This window comes from Topomyia yanbarensis, chromosome 2, assembly GCF_030247195.1.
Source record: "Topomyia yanbarensis strain Yona2022 chromosome 2, ASM3024719v1, whole genome shotgun sequence".
Classification (NCBI taxonomy): domain Eukaryota; kingdom Metazoa; phylum Arthropoda; class Insecta; order Diptera; family Culicidae; genus Topomyia; species Topomyia yanbarensis.
The window spans coordinates 215,354,003-215,371,848 of record NC_080671.1 but is presented as its reverse complement, the minus strand read 5'-3'; the positions used below and the strand labels follow the sequence as shown (position 1 = coordinate 215,371,848).

Genomic DNA, 17,846 nt, shown 5'->3' with positions numbered 1-17,846 from the left:
TCTTTCAATTCCATTGCTTTCGTTTCTCTTAAACAGGCCATACACGATACGATTGGTCGTACGACCGGTCGTACGATTTGACCGTCTGAACAATTTTCGCCCCTGTCGTACAACCCGGTCGAGTCGTATGGTAGTTTGACATGCTTAAAAACTGGTCGTACGACCAGTTGTATGTATGAGTGAAAATTTGTAGGTATATGTTTTTTCTGCCAAATTCGCCAGAGAATCTGTTTCGTTTGTCGTGCAGATTAATTCACCTAGTGATGTAATTGTGCATTTCTTTTACTATTATCATGGTAGGTTATACTCAAAATTATATATAAAATTGATCCTTGATGCACCTAGATTCAATGTAAACATCCCGATGATAGTATTTTAGGCAGATTTGATGTAGTGCTTTATATAATTAATATCTGTCGATATGCACAGGTAGAGCAGGTGAATAAAACGACTTACAGGTGCGAATTCAAATCAGCGTAGAGGGACGGTTGCAGATAAGTATGATTTCTTCCACTTTACAGGTACGCGCCGAGTTCGGTGAATCGACGAGCGGCACAGTAACACAGGTAAGTAAATTCCCTTTTTTTACACTCACTGACACTATTTTATTTGTCTAAATTTATTCACCTTAAATTATTTATTTATTCACTAACTACACTATTCAATTTAGCTTTAATGTATCGATTTAAAATCGCGCACTCGCAAATGAACTGCTCACTTATTAGATTGTTGATCGGTTTGACGTTTTGATTTCAGCTGACGACTAAGAGGCGCGACCACGGACGGCGCCCCCTTTTATATGTTTTAACCGGGAGCTGGTTGCAGAAGATAGCTACCACGGTTTGGGCATCGATAAAACGATCGATGAACGATGGAGCCATTGGTCGTTTGCATGCGCCGCTGAGATATAGGTGGCGCGCTGTTACCATTTTTCGTTTTGCACGAACATACTGCCCCCGTCAGAAAGTTCATTCCTTTCTGACACGCCAATAACGTCGTCGATGATCCCAGGAGATATCTCGATGAGTATGCCGTGTATGTTGTGTTGTTGTTTCGTCACTCGAGCGATGTTGTGTGTTGATGACAGCAGCAACATAAAATTAACCACAAAAAGAAGACCCGGTAGAGGGTTTTAAATAAACTAAATTAGTTGGACAGGTTCTTACCTTGCCCAACTGGTATAAGGGCCTTAATGTTTTTGTTTTCAGGTGCTGCTGGCAGGAACAAGTAAGTAAAGACGATGACGATGAAGGAAGCGATGATGTGTACATTGACGATGTGTGAATCGGCAGGTAAGTGATAAAATTTGTAGTGCGATAATGTTTACTCTGTCGATAGGTGGTTTATCTGGTGCAGATGAAGTCGGCGGCAGGTGTTTACACTTGTCTGATGATCTCGATGACAATTACCGTCTTGCCCAAACAGTATGAGGGCCTTGTATTTATGGATTGCAGATGCTGTAATGCGATGATGATGTTTGCATCGAACAGGTAGGTGATTAATATTTCTGGTACTTGTCCGATGGTTGGATGATGACCGTCCATGAAATAGGAAAACAGAAGACCCGGTAGAGGGTTTTTGGAAAATGAAGGTGTTGGACAGGTGCTTACCTTGTCCCAACAATATGCGGGCCCTAATTATTTTAGCTTTCAGGTGCTGCTGGCTGGAACAGGTGAGTATCGACGATCGTGCTGGAAGTTGATGATTCGCGAAGAATTTACATGTTTACAATGGGTAGGTGTTGAATTTAATTTTTCTGCTGCTGATGAAATTGGCAGCAAACAAATTTTTGATACCGGTCGAGTGTATCGGCCGGTCGGTGTCTGAAGAGTGACGACACGCGTTGTTCCGTCGTCGCCGGGGTGAAGCTCGATGATTCTTCCAATCGGCCAGCTCATCGGTGGAGAATTTTCGTCTTTGATGACTACCAACTGGTTCTTTCGGATGGGCACAGGTGGATTACACCATTTCGAACGGGATTGTAGCGTTGACAGATATTCCAAGTGCCATCGTTTCCACAGCTGTTGGAACATTTTTTGAATTTGCTGCCACTGTCGAAGTCTGTTGAAAGGAATGTCGGTGAAATCTATGTCCGGGACAGCCTTCAGCGCAGCTCCAGTGAGAAAATGACCTGGTGTGAGTACTTCCAAGTCGGTAGATTCGTCGGACAGTGGCACAAGCGGGCGAGAGTTGAGGCAGCACTCGATTTGTGCTAACAGTGTTTCCATCGAGTCGTAGGCGAGCGTGTGCGTTCCAAGTACTCGAACGAAATGCTTTTGAGCAGATGCTATTGCGGCCTCCCATAGGCCACCAAAGTGTGATGCTCGTGGGGGGTTAAAATGCCAACGAATTCCATTTTCGGCGCAGTCGCGGGCGATTGTTTGCTGATGATCCTTGCTTCGCACTATTTGACGAAGTTCGTTGGCTGCTCCTACGAAATTGCGGCCGTTGTCGCTGTAGATTTCGTTGCACAGTCCGCGTCGGGAGACGAATCTGCGAAGTGCTTCGATGAATTTCGCTGTGCTTAGGTCACTCACCAGTTCAATATGCACAGCTTTCGTTGCAAAGCATACAAAAACTGCAACGTAGGCTTTGGTGGGTGCAGCTCGTCGATGGGGTAGTTTTAAAAGAATTGGTCCCCAGTAGTCGACGCCGGTCGATGAGAATGGTCGAGCTGCGGTGATTCGCGCTGCGGGTAGTTCAGCCATGAATTTTTCAAGCAGTTTGGGACGCGCTCGAAAGCAAATCACACACTTGTGAACTGTTCGTTTGGCCAAACTTCTGCAGCCTGTTATCCAGTATCGTAAGCGAAGAAGGTTAAGCAGAAGTTGGGGTGCTGCGTGTAAATTCTTCTCGTGATAGTGGCGAACGAGTAGGACGGAGAAGTGATGAGAAGCCGGAAGAAGAATCTGATGTTTGCTGTCGTACTGCTGATTGGCCTTCCCCAATCTACCGCCGATGCGAATCACCTTATCTGCGCCGATAAAGGGATGAAACCAACGGATGCGAGATTTTGCGGATACAGTTTGTGCTTGTTGGAGGGCCTTGTACTCGTTGCTGAAGCTTTGCTGTTGGATGAGTCTGATGATCGTCGCTTCTGCTTCCTTCTGCTCGTCGACTGTGAGATGTGCTGATTCCGCTCGTGCTGTAGAAGTTTTCCGACAGTTCTGAAGAAATCGTCGACAGTAAGCGGCTACTCGGACCATATGCTGGAAGTTGGAGAATGTTTCGACGAACTGGTCGACGAATGAGGGTTCAACGGCGGCGGAAGTTACTACTGCTGGTACTTTTCGTGCTTCCATGAGGACTTCGGGAGGCTGATTAGCGTTCGGTTGTTGAATTGGCCAGTCGCGTTGGTCGCTCTGCAGCCATTGAGATCCTTGCCACCAAAGATCGTTTTGTAGAAGGGTTTCTGCGGGTATTCCTCTGGAAATGTGGTCTGCTGGGTTTTGCTGGCCTGCTACGTGGTTCCAAGAGCAGTTTTGCGTGGCGGTCTGAATCTTGGAGACTCGATTGGCCACGAACGTTGTCCAGGTCGACGGAGAAGAATTTAGCCAACTCAGCACGATGGTAGAATCGACCCAAAAGAACGTTTCAGTGTGTATTTGGAGCGATGACGTCACCTTCTCGTAGAGTTCAGCAGACAGAAGGGCACCGCAGAGCTCGAGTCGGGGAATGCTTTGTTTTTTCAGGGGTGCGACCTTCGATTTCGCAGTCAGCAGACAAACTTTGACTGCACTAGAGGCATCTGTCGAGCGGACGTAGACACACGAGCCGTATGCGTGTTCCGAAGCGTCGGAGAAGAAATGCAGCTGGACTGATACGGGATTGACGAGAAGAATGCAACGGTCGATGCGCAAATCGTTCAGCCGATGGAGTTGCGATTGGTACTCTTGCCAGCGTTCTTTGATGGCGGTCGGTAGTTCGTTGTCCCAGCTCCAAATCTTGCCGTCGTCGTCCTTCAAGGTCCAGAGTGTCTGCATGAACATTTTGGCGGTAGTTACGACGGGTCCGACAAGTCCAAGCGGATCAAACAAACGTGCGATATATGACAGTGCGATGCGTTTCGTAAGCGGTGCATCTGTTGTTGGCTGAGGAAGCTGAATTTTGTAGCGGAGCTGGTCGGTGGACGGTTCCCAGTGCAGTCCAAGCGTTTTTATGCACGGATCTCGGTCTAAGTCGACTGACCCTTGTACAGCACGATTTTCTGCTGGGATATCCTGTAGTACTGCTTGTTCGTTGGACGCCCATTTGCGGAGTTCGAATCCACCCTTGAGCAACAATGCGTCGAGCTGCTTGCGTAAAGCGATTGTTTCTGCTACGTTGCCTCCACCGGAAAACAGATCGTCGAAGTAGAAATCCTTGCGTAGAACTTCAGCTGCTTTAGGGTACTCGTCGCGTTCGTCGTCGGCTAGTTGCTGGAGAACTCTCGTTGCAAGGTATGGTGCGCTGGCTGTGCCGTATGTTACGGTCTTTAGTTCAAAGGTTTCCATCGAAGTGTCGGGGGAAACTCGCCAGACAATTCGCTGCAGTGGAGTGTCCTGCTCGTCTACCAGGACTTGGCGGTACATCTGCTTGATGTCGGCGATCAGCATGACTGGGTGTGTTCGGGCTCGCATGATAATTGATCGCAGGTCTTCTTGCACGGTTGGTCCAACTAGAAGCGCGTCGTTCAGCGATGGTCCGTTGGGGGTTTTACACGACGCGTCAAAAACTACCCTCAGTTTGGTCGTCGTGCTATCTTCGCGCACTACAGCATGATGCGGAAGATGGTAGTATGGAGCGGGAGGATTCTCGTAGTCCGTTACGCGCTGCATGTGCCCTAGCGCGTGGTATTCCTCGACGAAGACTCGGTATTGTTGATGTAGGTCGGGATTACGGACTAGACGACCTTCTAGCTGGTGAAAACGTCGTAGAGCGGTGCGACGGTTGTCGACGAGGCTAGACAACACATCTTGCTTCAGTGGCAGTCGAACTATGTATCGCCCTTCGGTGTTGCGGGTTACCGTGCGACGGAAGTGTTCCTCGCAGGCGGCTTCTTCGACGGAATAGCACGGAGAGGCGTTGTCTTCCTCGATGGACCAAAACCTTTCCATTAGACGGTGCACGTCGTTGACGGTGGCGACATTTGCGACGATTGGAGCAATCGGTTGACCATGAGAAGACCTTCCCGACACTACCCAGCCAAGAACGGAGTTCACGAGTACCGGAAGGTTATCGCCAAGCGGAATTCGACCAGAGACCTTGAACAAGTCGAAGAAAATTTCTGCTCCCAAGATGAGATCGATTGGGTTGGTGCTGCAGAATGACGGATCAGCTAGCTGTATACTCGGCGGAATCTCCCAGGCCGAAGTATCAACAGAAGTCGACGGCAGATCGATGGTAATTTTGGGAAGAACTAGAAATTCCAAGCTAGTCGAATACCTTCCTGTGCGAGAGCGAATTGTTGTTGACAATTTGTGCCTAGCATGCGTCGACGATTGACCGATGCCAGCTATCGGAAGATGAACCTTCTTCCGTTGCGCTTTGAGTCGCTGGGAGAATGATTCGGTAACGAAACAGCATTCGCTACCGGAATCTAGCAACGCACGTGCTGTGTGCTCGCTTCCACTGTCGTCGACAACGATGACTACAGCAGTAGCAAGTAGAATTGCCTTCCGTCCTTGACTAACGGAAGCGAAACTGGCAGGCTCGATGGTGGCTGACACAGATGCAGTGGGTGGATTGCTGGTAGATGCAGCAGGCGTAGACCTTTCATCTGTGTAGTTGGTTGTCTTCTGACCTGGTTGGTTGTTGACTGGAACAAAGCTGAGTATGATGCTTGCCCCGACACTTGCGGCAGGTACTCGTTAACGAACAGTCCTTCGCTTGATGACCCTTCCGCAAGCAGTTCCGACAGAGATGATTGCGACGAACTTCCTTCTCCTTATCCTCCGAACTCATCTTGGAAAACGTCGAGCATTGGTAGAGTGGATGATGGTTGTTGCAGACGATGCACTTCCTTGTGTTGAACTGTGCTGCATTGTTACTTGCGACTGGTCGTTGAGAAGACTTTTTCGCTTGGCCGGAAAAAGGGACATCTACCGTACTGCCCTGGATGTTCTGCAGAACGGTGACCCTACGTTGGATGAATGAGGTCAAATCCTTGAACGAGATGGCATCCTTCGTCGTTGAAAATTCCTCCCAGTCCCTTCTCGTCGTCGGATCGAGGCGAATACTCAGCATCCGAATCAGCAGAATGTCCCAGCATTGGACCATCTCCCCCAACTGCTGAAGAACCTTGACGTTGGCCTCGAATTTCTCCACCAGTGAATGCAACTCAGAAGCAGACTCTTTTTTCAGCGAAGGGAACTCGCACAACGCATCGACATATGACTGCTTTAACCGCGCAGGGTTTTGAAAATGTTCGATCAGCAAATTCCAAGCCACCACGTAATTGTTTGCGCTGAGTGGAATGGTTTGAATTAGCTTCAAAGCGTCACCCGACAATGACGAACGCAAATAGTAAAACTTCTGTATGTTTGAAAGTTCTACCGAAGAATGGACCAGCGAAACGAATAAATCGTGGAAATTTAACCAGCTATCCAAATTCCCACTAAAGACCGGAAGCTTTACGTCAGGCAAGCGCACCTGCGATGACGACGAAGGGCCACGACTAGTTGAAGGAGAACTAAAGACGCTCGGAACTAAATTTTTATTTTTCGCCAGCAACATTCCCTTGGACCGGTAGTAGGCCGACTCGAGCTTGGTCCGTAGCTTTAGTTGCTCGTCCAAGTTAGCTTCGTCGAGGGACTCCAGCTCCATCTGGACTATGTTGAGGTCCTCCCAGAGCTTGATGATGCTCTTTAACCGTACTGGTACTTGGATGGCATCCCTTTCATCGTCGAACTCATCGACGAATCTAGTAATGGCGTTGAATGACGTCATCAAGCTCCGTTGTCTCAGCTTGAGACTCTTGATGCGACGCTCGGTGGACATCGTAATGGCGGAATAGATCTGCAAAGCAAAGACCGCGTAGCACAAACGAGAAGCGTGAAGGTTTTGGAACCCTAATTACCTGTGAAAGGCAATGCGTATGCCTTGTATTTTTTTTAATTAGCGGCGTCCTGCTTCTCTGTCGGGTATATAAATCCAGTGGCAATTAGCGTAAGCGTTCCACCAGCAGAAATGAGCGAACGGAATCGTCCTATGTTAGTGTCGATAGCAGCAATCTATTTCCTCTACCGTGTCGTGTGGGTGAATTGAAACCCGGCCGGAACGGGCGGTCCGCCAGCCAGCAAACTTGGTGGACCAGTGGGTAAAGGGACTGCGTCGCAATCAGCAGCAACAGGCACTCACAGAAGGTAATGAACGGGTTCTGAAATCAGAAGACCGCGCAGCTCAAAAGGGAAAATTAGCGGGTAATGGAACCCTAATTACCTTGACAAGGCAATGGAAATGCCTTGTAATTATATTTCCTCCAGCAGTTGCAGCAACGGTCGAAATTGTCTCCAACAATTGTTTAGAAGCAGCGTCTTCTTTCCGAACAAAGGCTGCTATTCTGAAGGACTGGTCGCGATGGCGTTCCCGACAAGCGTCAGGGATGGCGGACGTAGTGGCGTCAGGCGAGCGGCGCGATGGCGGACAAACGGAGTTCGACGCTTATCCGGTTCGAAGGACCAATGTCGATATGCACAGGTAGAGCAGGTGAATAAAACGACTTACAGGTGCGAATTCAAATCAGCGTAGAGGGACGGTTGCAGGTAAGTATGATTTCTTCCACTTTACAGGTACGCGCCGAGTTCGGTGAATCGACGAGCGGCACAGTAACACAGGTAAGTAAATTCCCTTTTTTTTTACACTCACTGACACTATTTTATTTGTCTAAATTTATTCACCTTAAATTATTTATTTATTCACTAACTACACTATTCAATTTAGCTTTAATGTATCGATTTAAAATCGCGCACTCGCAAATGAACTGCTCACTTATTAGATTGTTGATCGGTTTGACGTTTTGATTTCAGCTGACGACTAAGAGGCGCGACCACGGACGGCGCCCCCTTTTATATGTTTTAACCGGGAGCTGGTTGCAGAAGATAGCTACCACGGTTTGGGCATCGATAAAACGATCGATGAACGATGGAGCCATTGGTCGTTTGCATGCGCCGCTGAGATATAGGTGGCGCGCTGTTACCATTTTTCGTTTTGCACGAACAATATCTATTCTTCTCGACAAGTGATACTTTAGAATTTCTCAATTTTTCATCGTTACGTGTAAACGTGTAAATATAAGCGCAAAGCTGTTTCCATTTGAGTGTTATTTGGACGTTTTTCAAAAACCACTAGCAACATGAAAAGGCTAATTTGCTGTACTACATGTAATTTATGAGAAATCGAAAAAACATTTTTTAAAGAGCAGATAACTATAATTCATCAATCGTAAAACAATTCAGAACAAATCGATGACAGAGGAAAGTCGGTAATAGTTGCGATTGAGAAGATCTGTACGTTGACTAATCATAATATTCGGCATAGAAAATCTTGTAATTTGTTAGCCAGCCTACTATTATTAGAATATATAGGCTCGATTGGCACTTTCCTCATGTTACTATTTATGTTGTTTTGCATTTCTCATAAAAGAAATGCATAAAACTCGCTCAAACTTTCAAGACTTTTTCCTTATATACAAATCGACTTAGCTCGAAGATTTGGATCAATGTTTCGCTCTCTCTGTGTTTATTATAGTAAGGTTTAAAAAGATTCAAAAGCTTGGCCAGTAGTGTATTGGTGCTGTGTGAGGCTCTCTTTCGTACCCTACCACTACAACACTCATTACTCTTTGTTCGCCCTTCTTCCCCACGGAACTGCATTAAGGTATTATTTTGTGGGAGAGAGGGCGTTGTGCTTTCTTCGCACCTATTTCTATTGCTCACGAGTTTTCCGCAGCTATCTTGGAACCTCACTTGATGCATGAAATGGCTCGTCCTTTGAGTCCATTTAGCTCTCGACTCTTCTTTTGCTTTTCTTCTCCATCTATTACGTCACCATTTTGCTCTTGTCTCAGTAAGCCGTTTAGCTACTGATTTCCGATTGTCAATAAGCTGCCAGCGATATTACGATCTTCTAGGATAGTCCACAGCGGTGAACTCACCCTACCTCACTGAGTTTTTCGACGGAGGAATTTCTCCCGACACTGATACGCGCTTTCTTGAGCCGTTTAACTCCCAGTTTTATCGACATCTACTCGGACTGTGTGTGTATGTGTGGATGTGCAAGAGTAAGTAGGTGGCAAACTCTCATTCGCGTTTCTTAGCATTGGCTGAACCGATCTTATCCAAACCAATTTCAACTAAAAGGCCTAACACCCAGACAGCACGCTATTGATTTGTTTTTGATTCTGATGTTTAGTTTCTAAGATATTGTTTGAATGAGTAAAAATGGAGTTGGTTAAGTTGAGGTCAATGGCATCTTCGGAGAATTTGTTGGATGTAATATGGTCTTTCTTTTGGTATTGTGTTTTCACATATTAATCCCCCTATAAGCGAAATATTTAAAAAAAAATGCCTTTGTGATTATATTGAGATGATGTCTTCTGCAAATTTATAGCTTTTCTGCCAACATCTTTACTGAAGACACCAAGTGTCTGTCTTGTATGCTTTAATAGTTACAGCATGTTTTTTATTGTTCAATATAGTTTTAATACACCATTCGAATTTTATTTCGGAAACGTAAGAGGATGAGATCAGAACAAATTTGGAAGCTTAAATAATTGATGTTGAGCTCATTTTCCATAAAAAACCCACCTAACAGTGTGAAATTTTTCTTCTAATATTTCTTTAAGACCTAACATAAATGAAAACCTAGTGATTGGAGGCTATAGTTACATTTGTAGGACCATTGTCTCACAAATTTTATTTGTCTTTGTATTGGTGACAATACATAAACCACTTTGATTGTTAACCATTCTTCTCTCATTCGTTCGTTTGTTTGGGTAGTTTGTGTTAAAAAGTGTCCCAAATTAATAGATACAATTAAGGGGGTGGACTGCTTTAGCAGACAAAAAAAAACATGTTTTCGTTATTTTTGGATAGGAAAAGTTCTAGTTATTTGAAAATGTATGTGTTTTTTGTAATCACATTGGAAACGCTAAAATAAAAATTTTCCTTGGAAATCTTCACAAAAAGGCGAAGTCAAAGAATTTTAGTTTCTGTAATACCTAATTGGCGGAAAAAGTGCAGTTCGTAATTCTTGTTGAAATTAATGAAACAATAAAGATTTTATTTTCCGTAACTTTTTTCTGCGGTTTTCTAAAAAAAATGTGTTTTCGGTATACATTTTTTATTTTAGCGTGCTACAGAAACGGGTTTTCTGGTGATATTGTTTGTTGGAATCTTCAAAAGGCTATCTGAAAAATTGTTATTTTCTCTAACCAAGATTGCAAAATTTTAATAAGGGGTTACACCAGTGTAGGGCACGAAAAAATAGGCATGTTTCAGAAATTTCACTTGACGCATTGTAACGAGGAATCGAATACCCGTAAATTACGATTTTTAATACAAGTTCTGATGTACAAATAATGAATTTGTCAACTATTTTCAACATCGGTTGGATAGTATTTTCCAACAGGCAAGTTCTTTTGGTCCATGGCCGGAAATCTGTCTCCCGTAATCTTTGATCTAGAGCAAAAAACAAAAGATTTTTCGATTCCTTAGAACAATAGAAATCGACGTACGCAGGGTTTTTTAGACATTTCTATTTTCCAACAAAATGCACCCTTTTTATTAAAAAATGTCATAAAAATCGATTAAAAAAATTGCTCAAAAAAACCCCTACGTGCGATACTGACAAGACATTTGGAACACACTGAATATTTAAGAACGGTAGAAACTCATTTATTCGAGTTGTATTTTTCACTACACTCAGTAATGGTGGCGATTTTCCTTAAAACATCCGTTATCGATAACCCAAGTAACAATTGAAGTTTTATAGCAAGCTACAAGTGCAATGTATGTTTTTTGAGGGGCTATAAAACTATCATAAAACTAAAATTGTTACCAGGGAACTTTCTAATTGGTTTTTTGGAATTAGGATTAGTAATAATGATGCAAATCAAAATCCTTTGTTCAATCACTAGCTATTGTGAGTCCAACGGTATCCGAAATATGTTGCTCACTGCTAGGTCACGTTTAGAAAAAGTCCATATCGAAATAATCGCACTGAGGTAGCGTGTTATCAAAAGCTGCAATTTTAGTTCTAGTTCTCAGATCGGCATGAACATTTGAATAAACGCAATTAATGATATGTACTTCAAATGTACGCAATATTTTTTCTTTTTATTTTTTGCCCATACACAATATATAACGTAATTTCGAGAGAGATGCCGCGTCATGACCCTATTACGACATATAGAAATTGCGGCCTTTCTATATCTCGTATATAGGGTCACTTTTATATGGTAATATGTTATTGTGAGTTTGTCTTTTGAAGAATTACAACACTGGAGATGTAAAATAATCCTTATTATTACCTTTTTTTTAATAATGATTATGTGCGTCCAGTTGCATCACGGAGTGTCGAAAGTTTTTCATTACCACATTAAAATTTCTTTTTTTTAATTTTTCGATTTTTTTTTGGTAAATCGTGTATCGGTTGAGTAGCTTTGACCTTTTAGAAGGCATTCTGATCATGAGCACGGTCATCCATAATTTCAGAGGAAAATGTTGTCGTGCGGCATCTCTTCCATACAATTGGGAGAGATGCCGCATCAAAATTGCGGGTGAGATGTCGCACTCGATGGCGGAGGATACGTAGCTAAAATGTATTTTTTTCACCTCGAAATGTCATTAAATGATCATTTGCGTCAGGTATAGATTATTAATAAGGTATATCCACAAATTAACGGACCCAAAACAGCGGCATATTGGAATATGAGTCTATTTATTTATATATTTGAACGGGCGATATGTATCTAAGTATTGGTTACTTCGGTTTATTCTTTAAAGTTTCAGGCACTAATTTTAGTAAACGGAATTGATTTGTAGTGATGTCAATCTTGGCATAAAAATGAAATTTTCGATGAATTGATGCTTTTTAAAATGAATCTTTCAAGAACAAACTAAAGTTATCTAAATACATTACAAGCAAAAACTGCTTTTAAGGAACCCCTACCAATATATCGCTCGTACAAACATATAAATAAACAGTACCCTTAATTAAGTTACTCCAACTAAACCGTTACACAAAGTTGTAAAAATAAAATATTTTTAAAATGTTGAATAAAAAATGTTTCTAGAAATGGTATTACCCCCTTAAGAAAAATGAAGATGCTGGCCGATTTATAGGTGTAATCAAACTTCATGAAACTCAGCTGAAGACCCCTAATCACAAAAACATCAATGATAGCTAAAAATATTTTTGTTCACCATTTTTCAGTTTGTGACCATGGTGCGGCATCTCTCCCACAATGACCTTTTTTTAAAATGTTCATGGAAATTTGATAATTTTTTTTTTCATGAAAAAAACCATTTCACAGTATTTTCGAAACTCGTAATTGATTAAAATGATTTTATCAAATATTGAATGGTTAACTTCGATGCAGGATCGATTTTAAGAAATGTGCGGCATCTCTCCCCAAATTACCCTATGGTCCCTGAAGAGAATTGAGTTTTCCATTTATATTGAATTGAATGAAGAACATAAACATTTCATTCATAAAGTAAAAGTAATAAGTTGATTGTCCGCTTATTTTAATGGGATTTTTTTTCACTTTACCTTTGATTTGATTTGATTTTCGAAATTTCTTGCAATGATATTGTCCCATGCTAATTTGATCAATGTAATATCCGATGAGGGTGTTCTAATATTTATGTGATATGTCTCGTCACACTGTTAGGTGGATTAAAAGCGTTTTTGGGTTATAATCAAAATATTTTGGGAAGGAGCCCGAAAACTGAATGTGTACACTCAACATTATTTTAATAGAATGACAGGTTTTTTAGATTTCCGTATTTTACCTGTTCTTTGCGAGTATATCATCTTTGGATTAGCCTTTCGAGATCTTGGAAGAAATGAAAATTTCAATTTACGAAGGTTGTCTTTCGACAACTCTATTTGCCCCCGGTTTATTTTGGTGTGTCTGGTGGTTGAAGGTGATGAGAGGCGAGAGAGAAGTCTGGCTGAGGGGGTAGCATGGAGTATCGGCTTAAGTGGATAATATGGAGATGATATTTGGGGGAACCTCTTGCAGTACAGCCCTAGCCACTCCCCTGTTAAAATCCAGCAAGCTTTTTGGCCTAGTTACCGCATAGTGCGATGTTAGCTTGTTGGTCATACATGCACACCTACCAAGCAACACGGTATGTTGATAAACTATTTTTACAACACCAATGTCAAACATTAATTTGTGAAAATATTCGTGCAGCAAGCGTTATTCAACTGTTATGCAATTAAAAAAGCGCAAGAGGTGGAGCTTATAGACAACATGTTCGATTGTTACGAATGTACCAAGAACCATACTAACAACAGAGATTGTTGCAATAATGCTAGCGAGTGCTTTGAAACTGTGTGGAAATGAAATGACACTTAATGTGTTTCATGAAATTGTTATGCAAAGCATAAATATTATGTCCACATTGAAATATAACAATATTTATGTGTGTAAAAATGTATAACCAATAAAATGAATCGAGTAATTTTTGAAAATACTTTTATATTATTAACGGCCTTTAGACATCGTTGATATAAACTCAATAAATTTTATACTTATTTCGTGAATTATTTATCATACGCAAAGCACTGTGTTCAAATATGCTTTTTTCGAGAGCAATAAAAAATTGAAATATGTCCGGAATAAAGTTTGCTGACAAGTTGAATACTAATGTCATCACCAGTTTTCGCGATGATGCTTGCAACAAAATTGTTTTAGCTGTGTAGTAGAGTCACACAGGCGTTGCAAAAAACACCCGTAATATGTGTCAAATTATATTGTTTCAGAAAACATTAGCAATACAAATAAATAACTACGATGTAATGTGTAGCAGCTGTGTTTCACACATGCAACAGTCACGTTTTTGCAATTATGTTGTGATTGTAATGCAATAAATAACTTTGGTTGTTTTTCTAGAACATGTTGCAAGTGCTGCTTGGGATACACTCTCCAAAACACGCACACACAGACATTAGCCAAACTCGGCGAACTGAATCGAGTGGTATATGAGACTCGTTCGGCTGGTCCTTGGTTAAGAAGTCGATTTTCATAGTGATTGCATTACTTTTTTACAAAGAAAGAAAAAAAACGTCAAACTGGTTGGACGACTTATCGTACTGCAGTTACAACCGTGTGTGGCGAATCGGTCGTACGACATATCGTTTCAACAGTCTATCCGACTGGTCGTATAACACGTTGTACGACAGATCGTATCGTGTATGGGCCGCATTAGTCTCAAATTTGCCGAAAATAGCCAACAAAATCGATACAGTTAAAATAAGTAGGCCGCCTAGAGACGGTGTTGGGCACCTGGGCGAATAAAAAACTTTTTTTTTCTTCTAGTTACTTCAACATAAGCGAATACAGATGGTTGCTTATATTTTGGACTCCATCAGAACGCAAAATACCTAAACTGTAAGGAGTAATTCTCTAGTGCTTTGGTTTTTAATTATTGACTTATAATTTAGAGTAGGGGAGTCCAAGGTCTACTGGCGATGGTTTCACTTATCATGTTTTATGTTTTTAATTTAAGAAGATCGTGTAAAAGTGTATGTGTTGCATAAAAGAGCGGACTGTTGGCTGCATTACGGAATTTTAAATATGTGACGCGGAAATCTCGCCAATTGATGTCACCTGGCTACTTTTGATGATAAAGTATGGATCTCGTTAGATGTTTTTTGAATAAAACTGCAAATCAATCGATACTTGTTATTATTTTTCAGCCTCAATGCTCCCGCATTTTAATTTCGGCGCACACTTTGTATTCAAAAGCTAAATTTTCGAAATTTTTCAGGTGAAATCCCGAAGTAAACAAACAAAAAAATAAATTTTGCTTGTGATTAGGGTAAGGTGGGGCAAATCCGACCGTTGGGTAAACCCGACCCCCTCTGCTACCGAAAATCAGAAGCACTACGCAAACTAATATCAATGTTGTCGTGTAGAGCATCGAAAATAATCATAATGGTGGTATGATAGCATTTTATTGGTCTACATTGAGATGCTCATACAACAAAAAGTGTGTTTTCATAACTTTTGATTTGACTTTTGTGCATCATTGACTACAAGATATTTCTGATTGTTAAAGTAATTCCATAATAAATGTAAGTGGATTTAAATTCTTCGATTATAGTCCTACAAAGTGCATAGATGAATTTAGTTCAACCTTTTCATATTTTTTTTAATTGCATCGTAATGAAAAATGACGCGGTGGGGCAAAGCCGACCTCTAAATATTGGGGTAAATCTGACCGCTTTTTTGCTAAGAAATTTTTTATTTATCAAATTGAAATATATTTTTTTGTTATTATTTATTATTTTTATGCAAAATGGTTCATAATTACAAACGAAAGACACTAAAACGTAATGATTATAGTATTCGTCGAGCAATTGCTCCGTTGCAAATGGGAATATCATTACGTGCTACTGCTCGTAATTTTAGCATTCCAAGATTGACATTGAACTCCATTTTCTTCATGTTAGAATTCAATAACACAACATTCATTGATTTATCATTGAAAAACCGTAAAATTTGAGTAATATCTGCACTAAATCAACCAAAAACATAGGGGGTCGGGTTTACCCCACCATTTTTTAAAACAGCAAAAATGAACATTTTTGTAAAACGCTTGTATCTCAAAATATTCCCGAAATCCAGGTAAAATGCTATATACAGAAAGTTGCCCAGGAGTCTAACCTTTAATATGGTATATTAATATGGTATATTCACTATGTCTTATCGACATAAACAGAATTTCTGCTCGAACGGGACATCACGTTTGATCAGTCGTTCGAATGAAAATCAAGCCGGTGCTAATCTATTCCGACAAAAAGTTCGTGTCGGTTTCTGATGATTTGTGTCCTTCATGTACAAAGACTTGTTCTAGTCTAGTCTAGTCTAGTCTACACATACACAGCCAATACATGTAGGGATCCTGGAAAATTGCAGACGCTTGTCCACAATTTTTCTTGTCATTATTAATGTTTGTGGCACATATTGAATATGAAACAAGCATTAAAGCGGCCAGGCCAACTGTGCAGCGTACAAAATAAAGATGATTCAAAATTATACGGCAATCAAATTATTCGTTAAATGAATAATTTAATCAACGGATTATTTTGAACCTTGAATAAGGAAGAAACGTGGACAACCGTACACAACCGTTTCAATTTGATGGGGGTTTGATAAATCTTTGGGAGTGACTTTGCTAAGAGGGTTAATGTCACTCCTTTGGTCCTAGGTTCCTGGGATGGGACAGAAGCATTTAGCTCTGCCCTGGCTAATGAGCCAGGGTTATAGCGCCCTTACTCGCTCTCTGAAACAATACAGAAAATTGGCGACATCGGTTAATTAGTAGTAATATAAACAAAAACGCATAAAAATACAAACCAACAGACAACTCACCTTTGACAACAATCCATACAGGACTTCTATGTCCTAATTGGCAGTACAGGATCATGAAAACAGAAACCTTCCGCGTTCGTTAAGCATTAACTGTACCGTATATTTCACAATAGGCCAAACCGATACTTAAAATTGACTGAGAAGTCATTGCTATTTCCACTTGGCTCAAAACAACAAAAACACTCGCAATCAGCTAACTATAGCAATAAACTACGATTGTCAAGTTCAATTAATCGGGGCACATCACAAAGCAACGGTACTCGAAACTAGGATCTGCTAGCTATGAACAAATAATTAACTGAGCTGAAAACTAAGTAAAAATCAATTCGAACGATGCGGAGTCCAGTTGAGACACAAAACATATACCTAGATAGCAAGGATTCTTAATTCTAGAAAATATGAAACGTTCTCACCGAAAACCGGAACGCCAAACCTGCCCAACATCCTGCGCTCCAAAAATACTTTCGATGAAACTTTTGGGGTATAGATTGAAGTTCTGTGACTTGAGTGTTGTTTCAAGGACAACCTAGTGGATTTTTTTCCTCGCTGTACAGCCGATCTGAACGCGCACTTTCTGCTTGATTTTTTACTACGAATCCATCCGAGCGAAATGCGCAATTGACATTATTTTAGTATTATCGGAAACAAATACAAATATTATAAATATTTTAAATTCATTAAAGAAGCGCGAGGAAATTAAATTTTTTGACGGGAGCAAAAATTGTTTGCGTGCGCTGTCGATGATTGCTACGATTCGATCTCCCCCTTCATGTACAAAGACTTGTTTTATCAAAACTCTTCGCCCAAGTGAGAAATTTTGGTGTTTATATAATTTTTCCCATTTGGGGTGAAATATAGCATAGTGCTTTCGCATAGGCCTGCTTAGCCAAGACAAGTTTCGGCTTCACTGTGTCGTATCGTCATAAACTGAACTGCTTTGGCTGTTTTGTTTGACCAGTCGTTCGATTGAAACGCAAAGTGTGTTGTAGTTTTAGAGATTTAGTGTCAAGCCGGCGCTAATCTATTTCGACAATAAGTTAGTGTCGGTTTCTGCTGAAACGAAGTCGAAGCGCATCCATGACTAAAACACTGATGAGCGTATGGGGCAATTCCATCAGCCGCCATTCAGCGGGTCGTGTCGGCGCAAACGATTGCCCCGCCACAGCAAACAAAATACACACTGCGCAAATCGACCGCTGTAACTACCCAGATAATTTTTTTACCCCTTTTTAATGCTTCTTAAGCAGTTTCTCCAATA

General features: G+C 41.3%; 1 protein-coding gene across 9 annotated transcripts in view; it reads left to right on the top strand.

The window, feature by feature from the left end:
* The window catches only part of LOC131682876 (uncharacterized), a 564,793-nt gene that overhangs the window by 241,313 nt on the left and 305,634 nt on the right, over positions 1-17,846 (top strand). Inside the window, exon 4 of one of the 9 annotated variants that reach the window (XM_058964671.1) lies at positions 757-1,352. The exons of the other annotated variants lie outside the window; for them this stretch is intronic. Coding sequence (XP_058820654.1) covers positions 757-993 — 237 coding nt within the window. The 3' untranslated portion in view covers positions 994-1,352. Of the gene's footprint in view, positions 1-756; positions 1,353-17,846 lie in introns of those variants that run through there. 9 annotated transcript variants of the gene reach the window in all.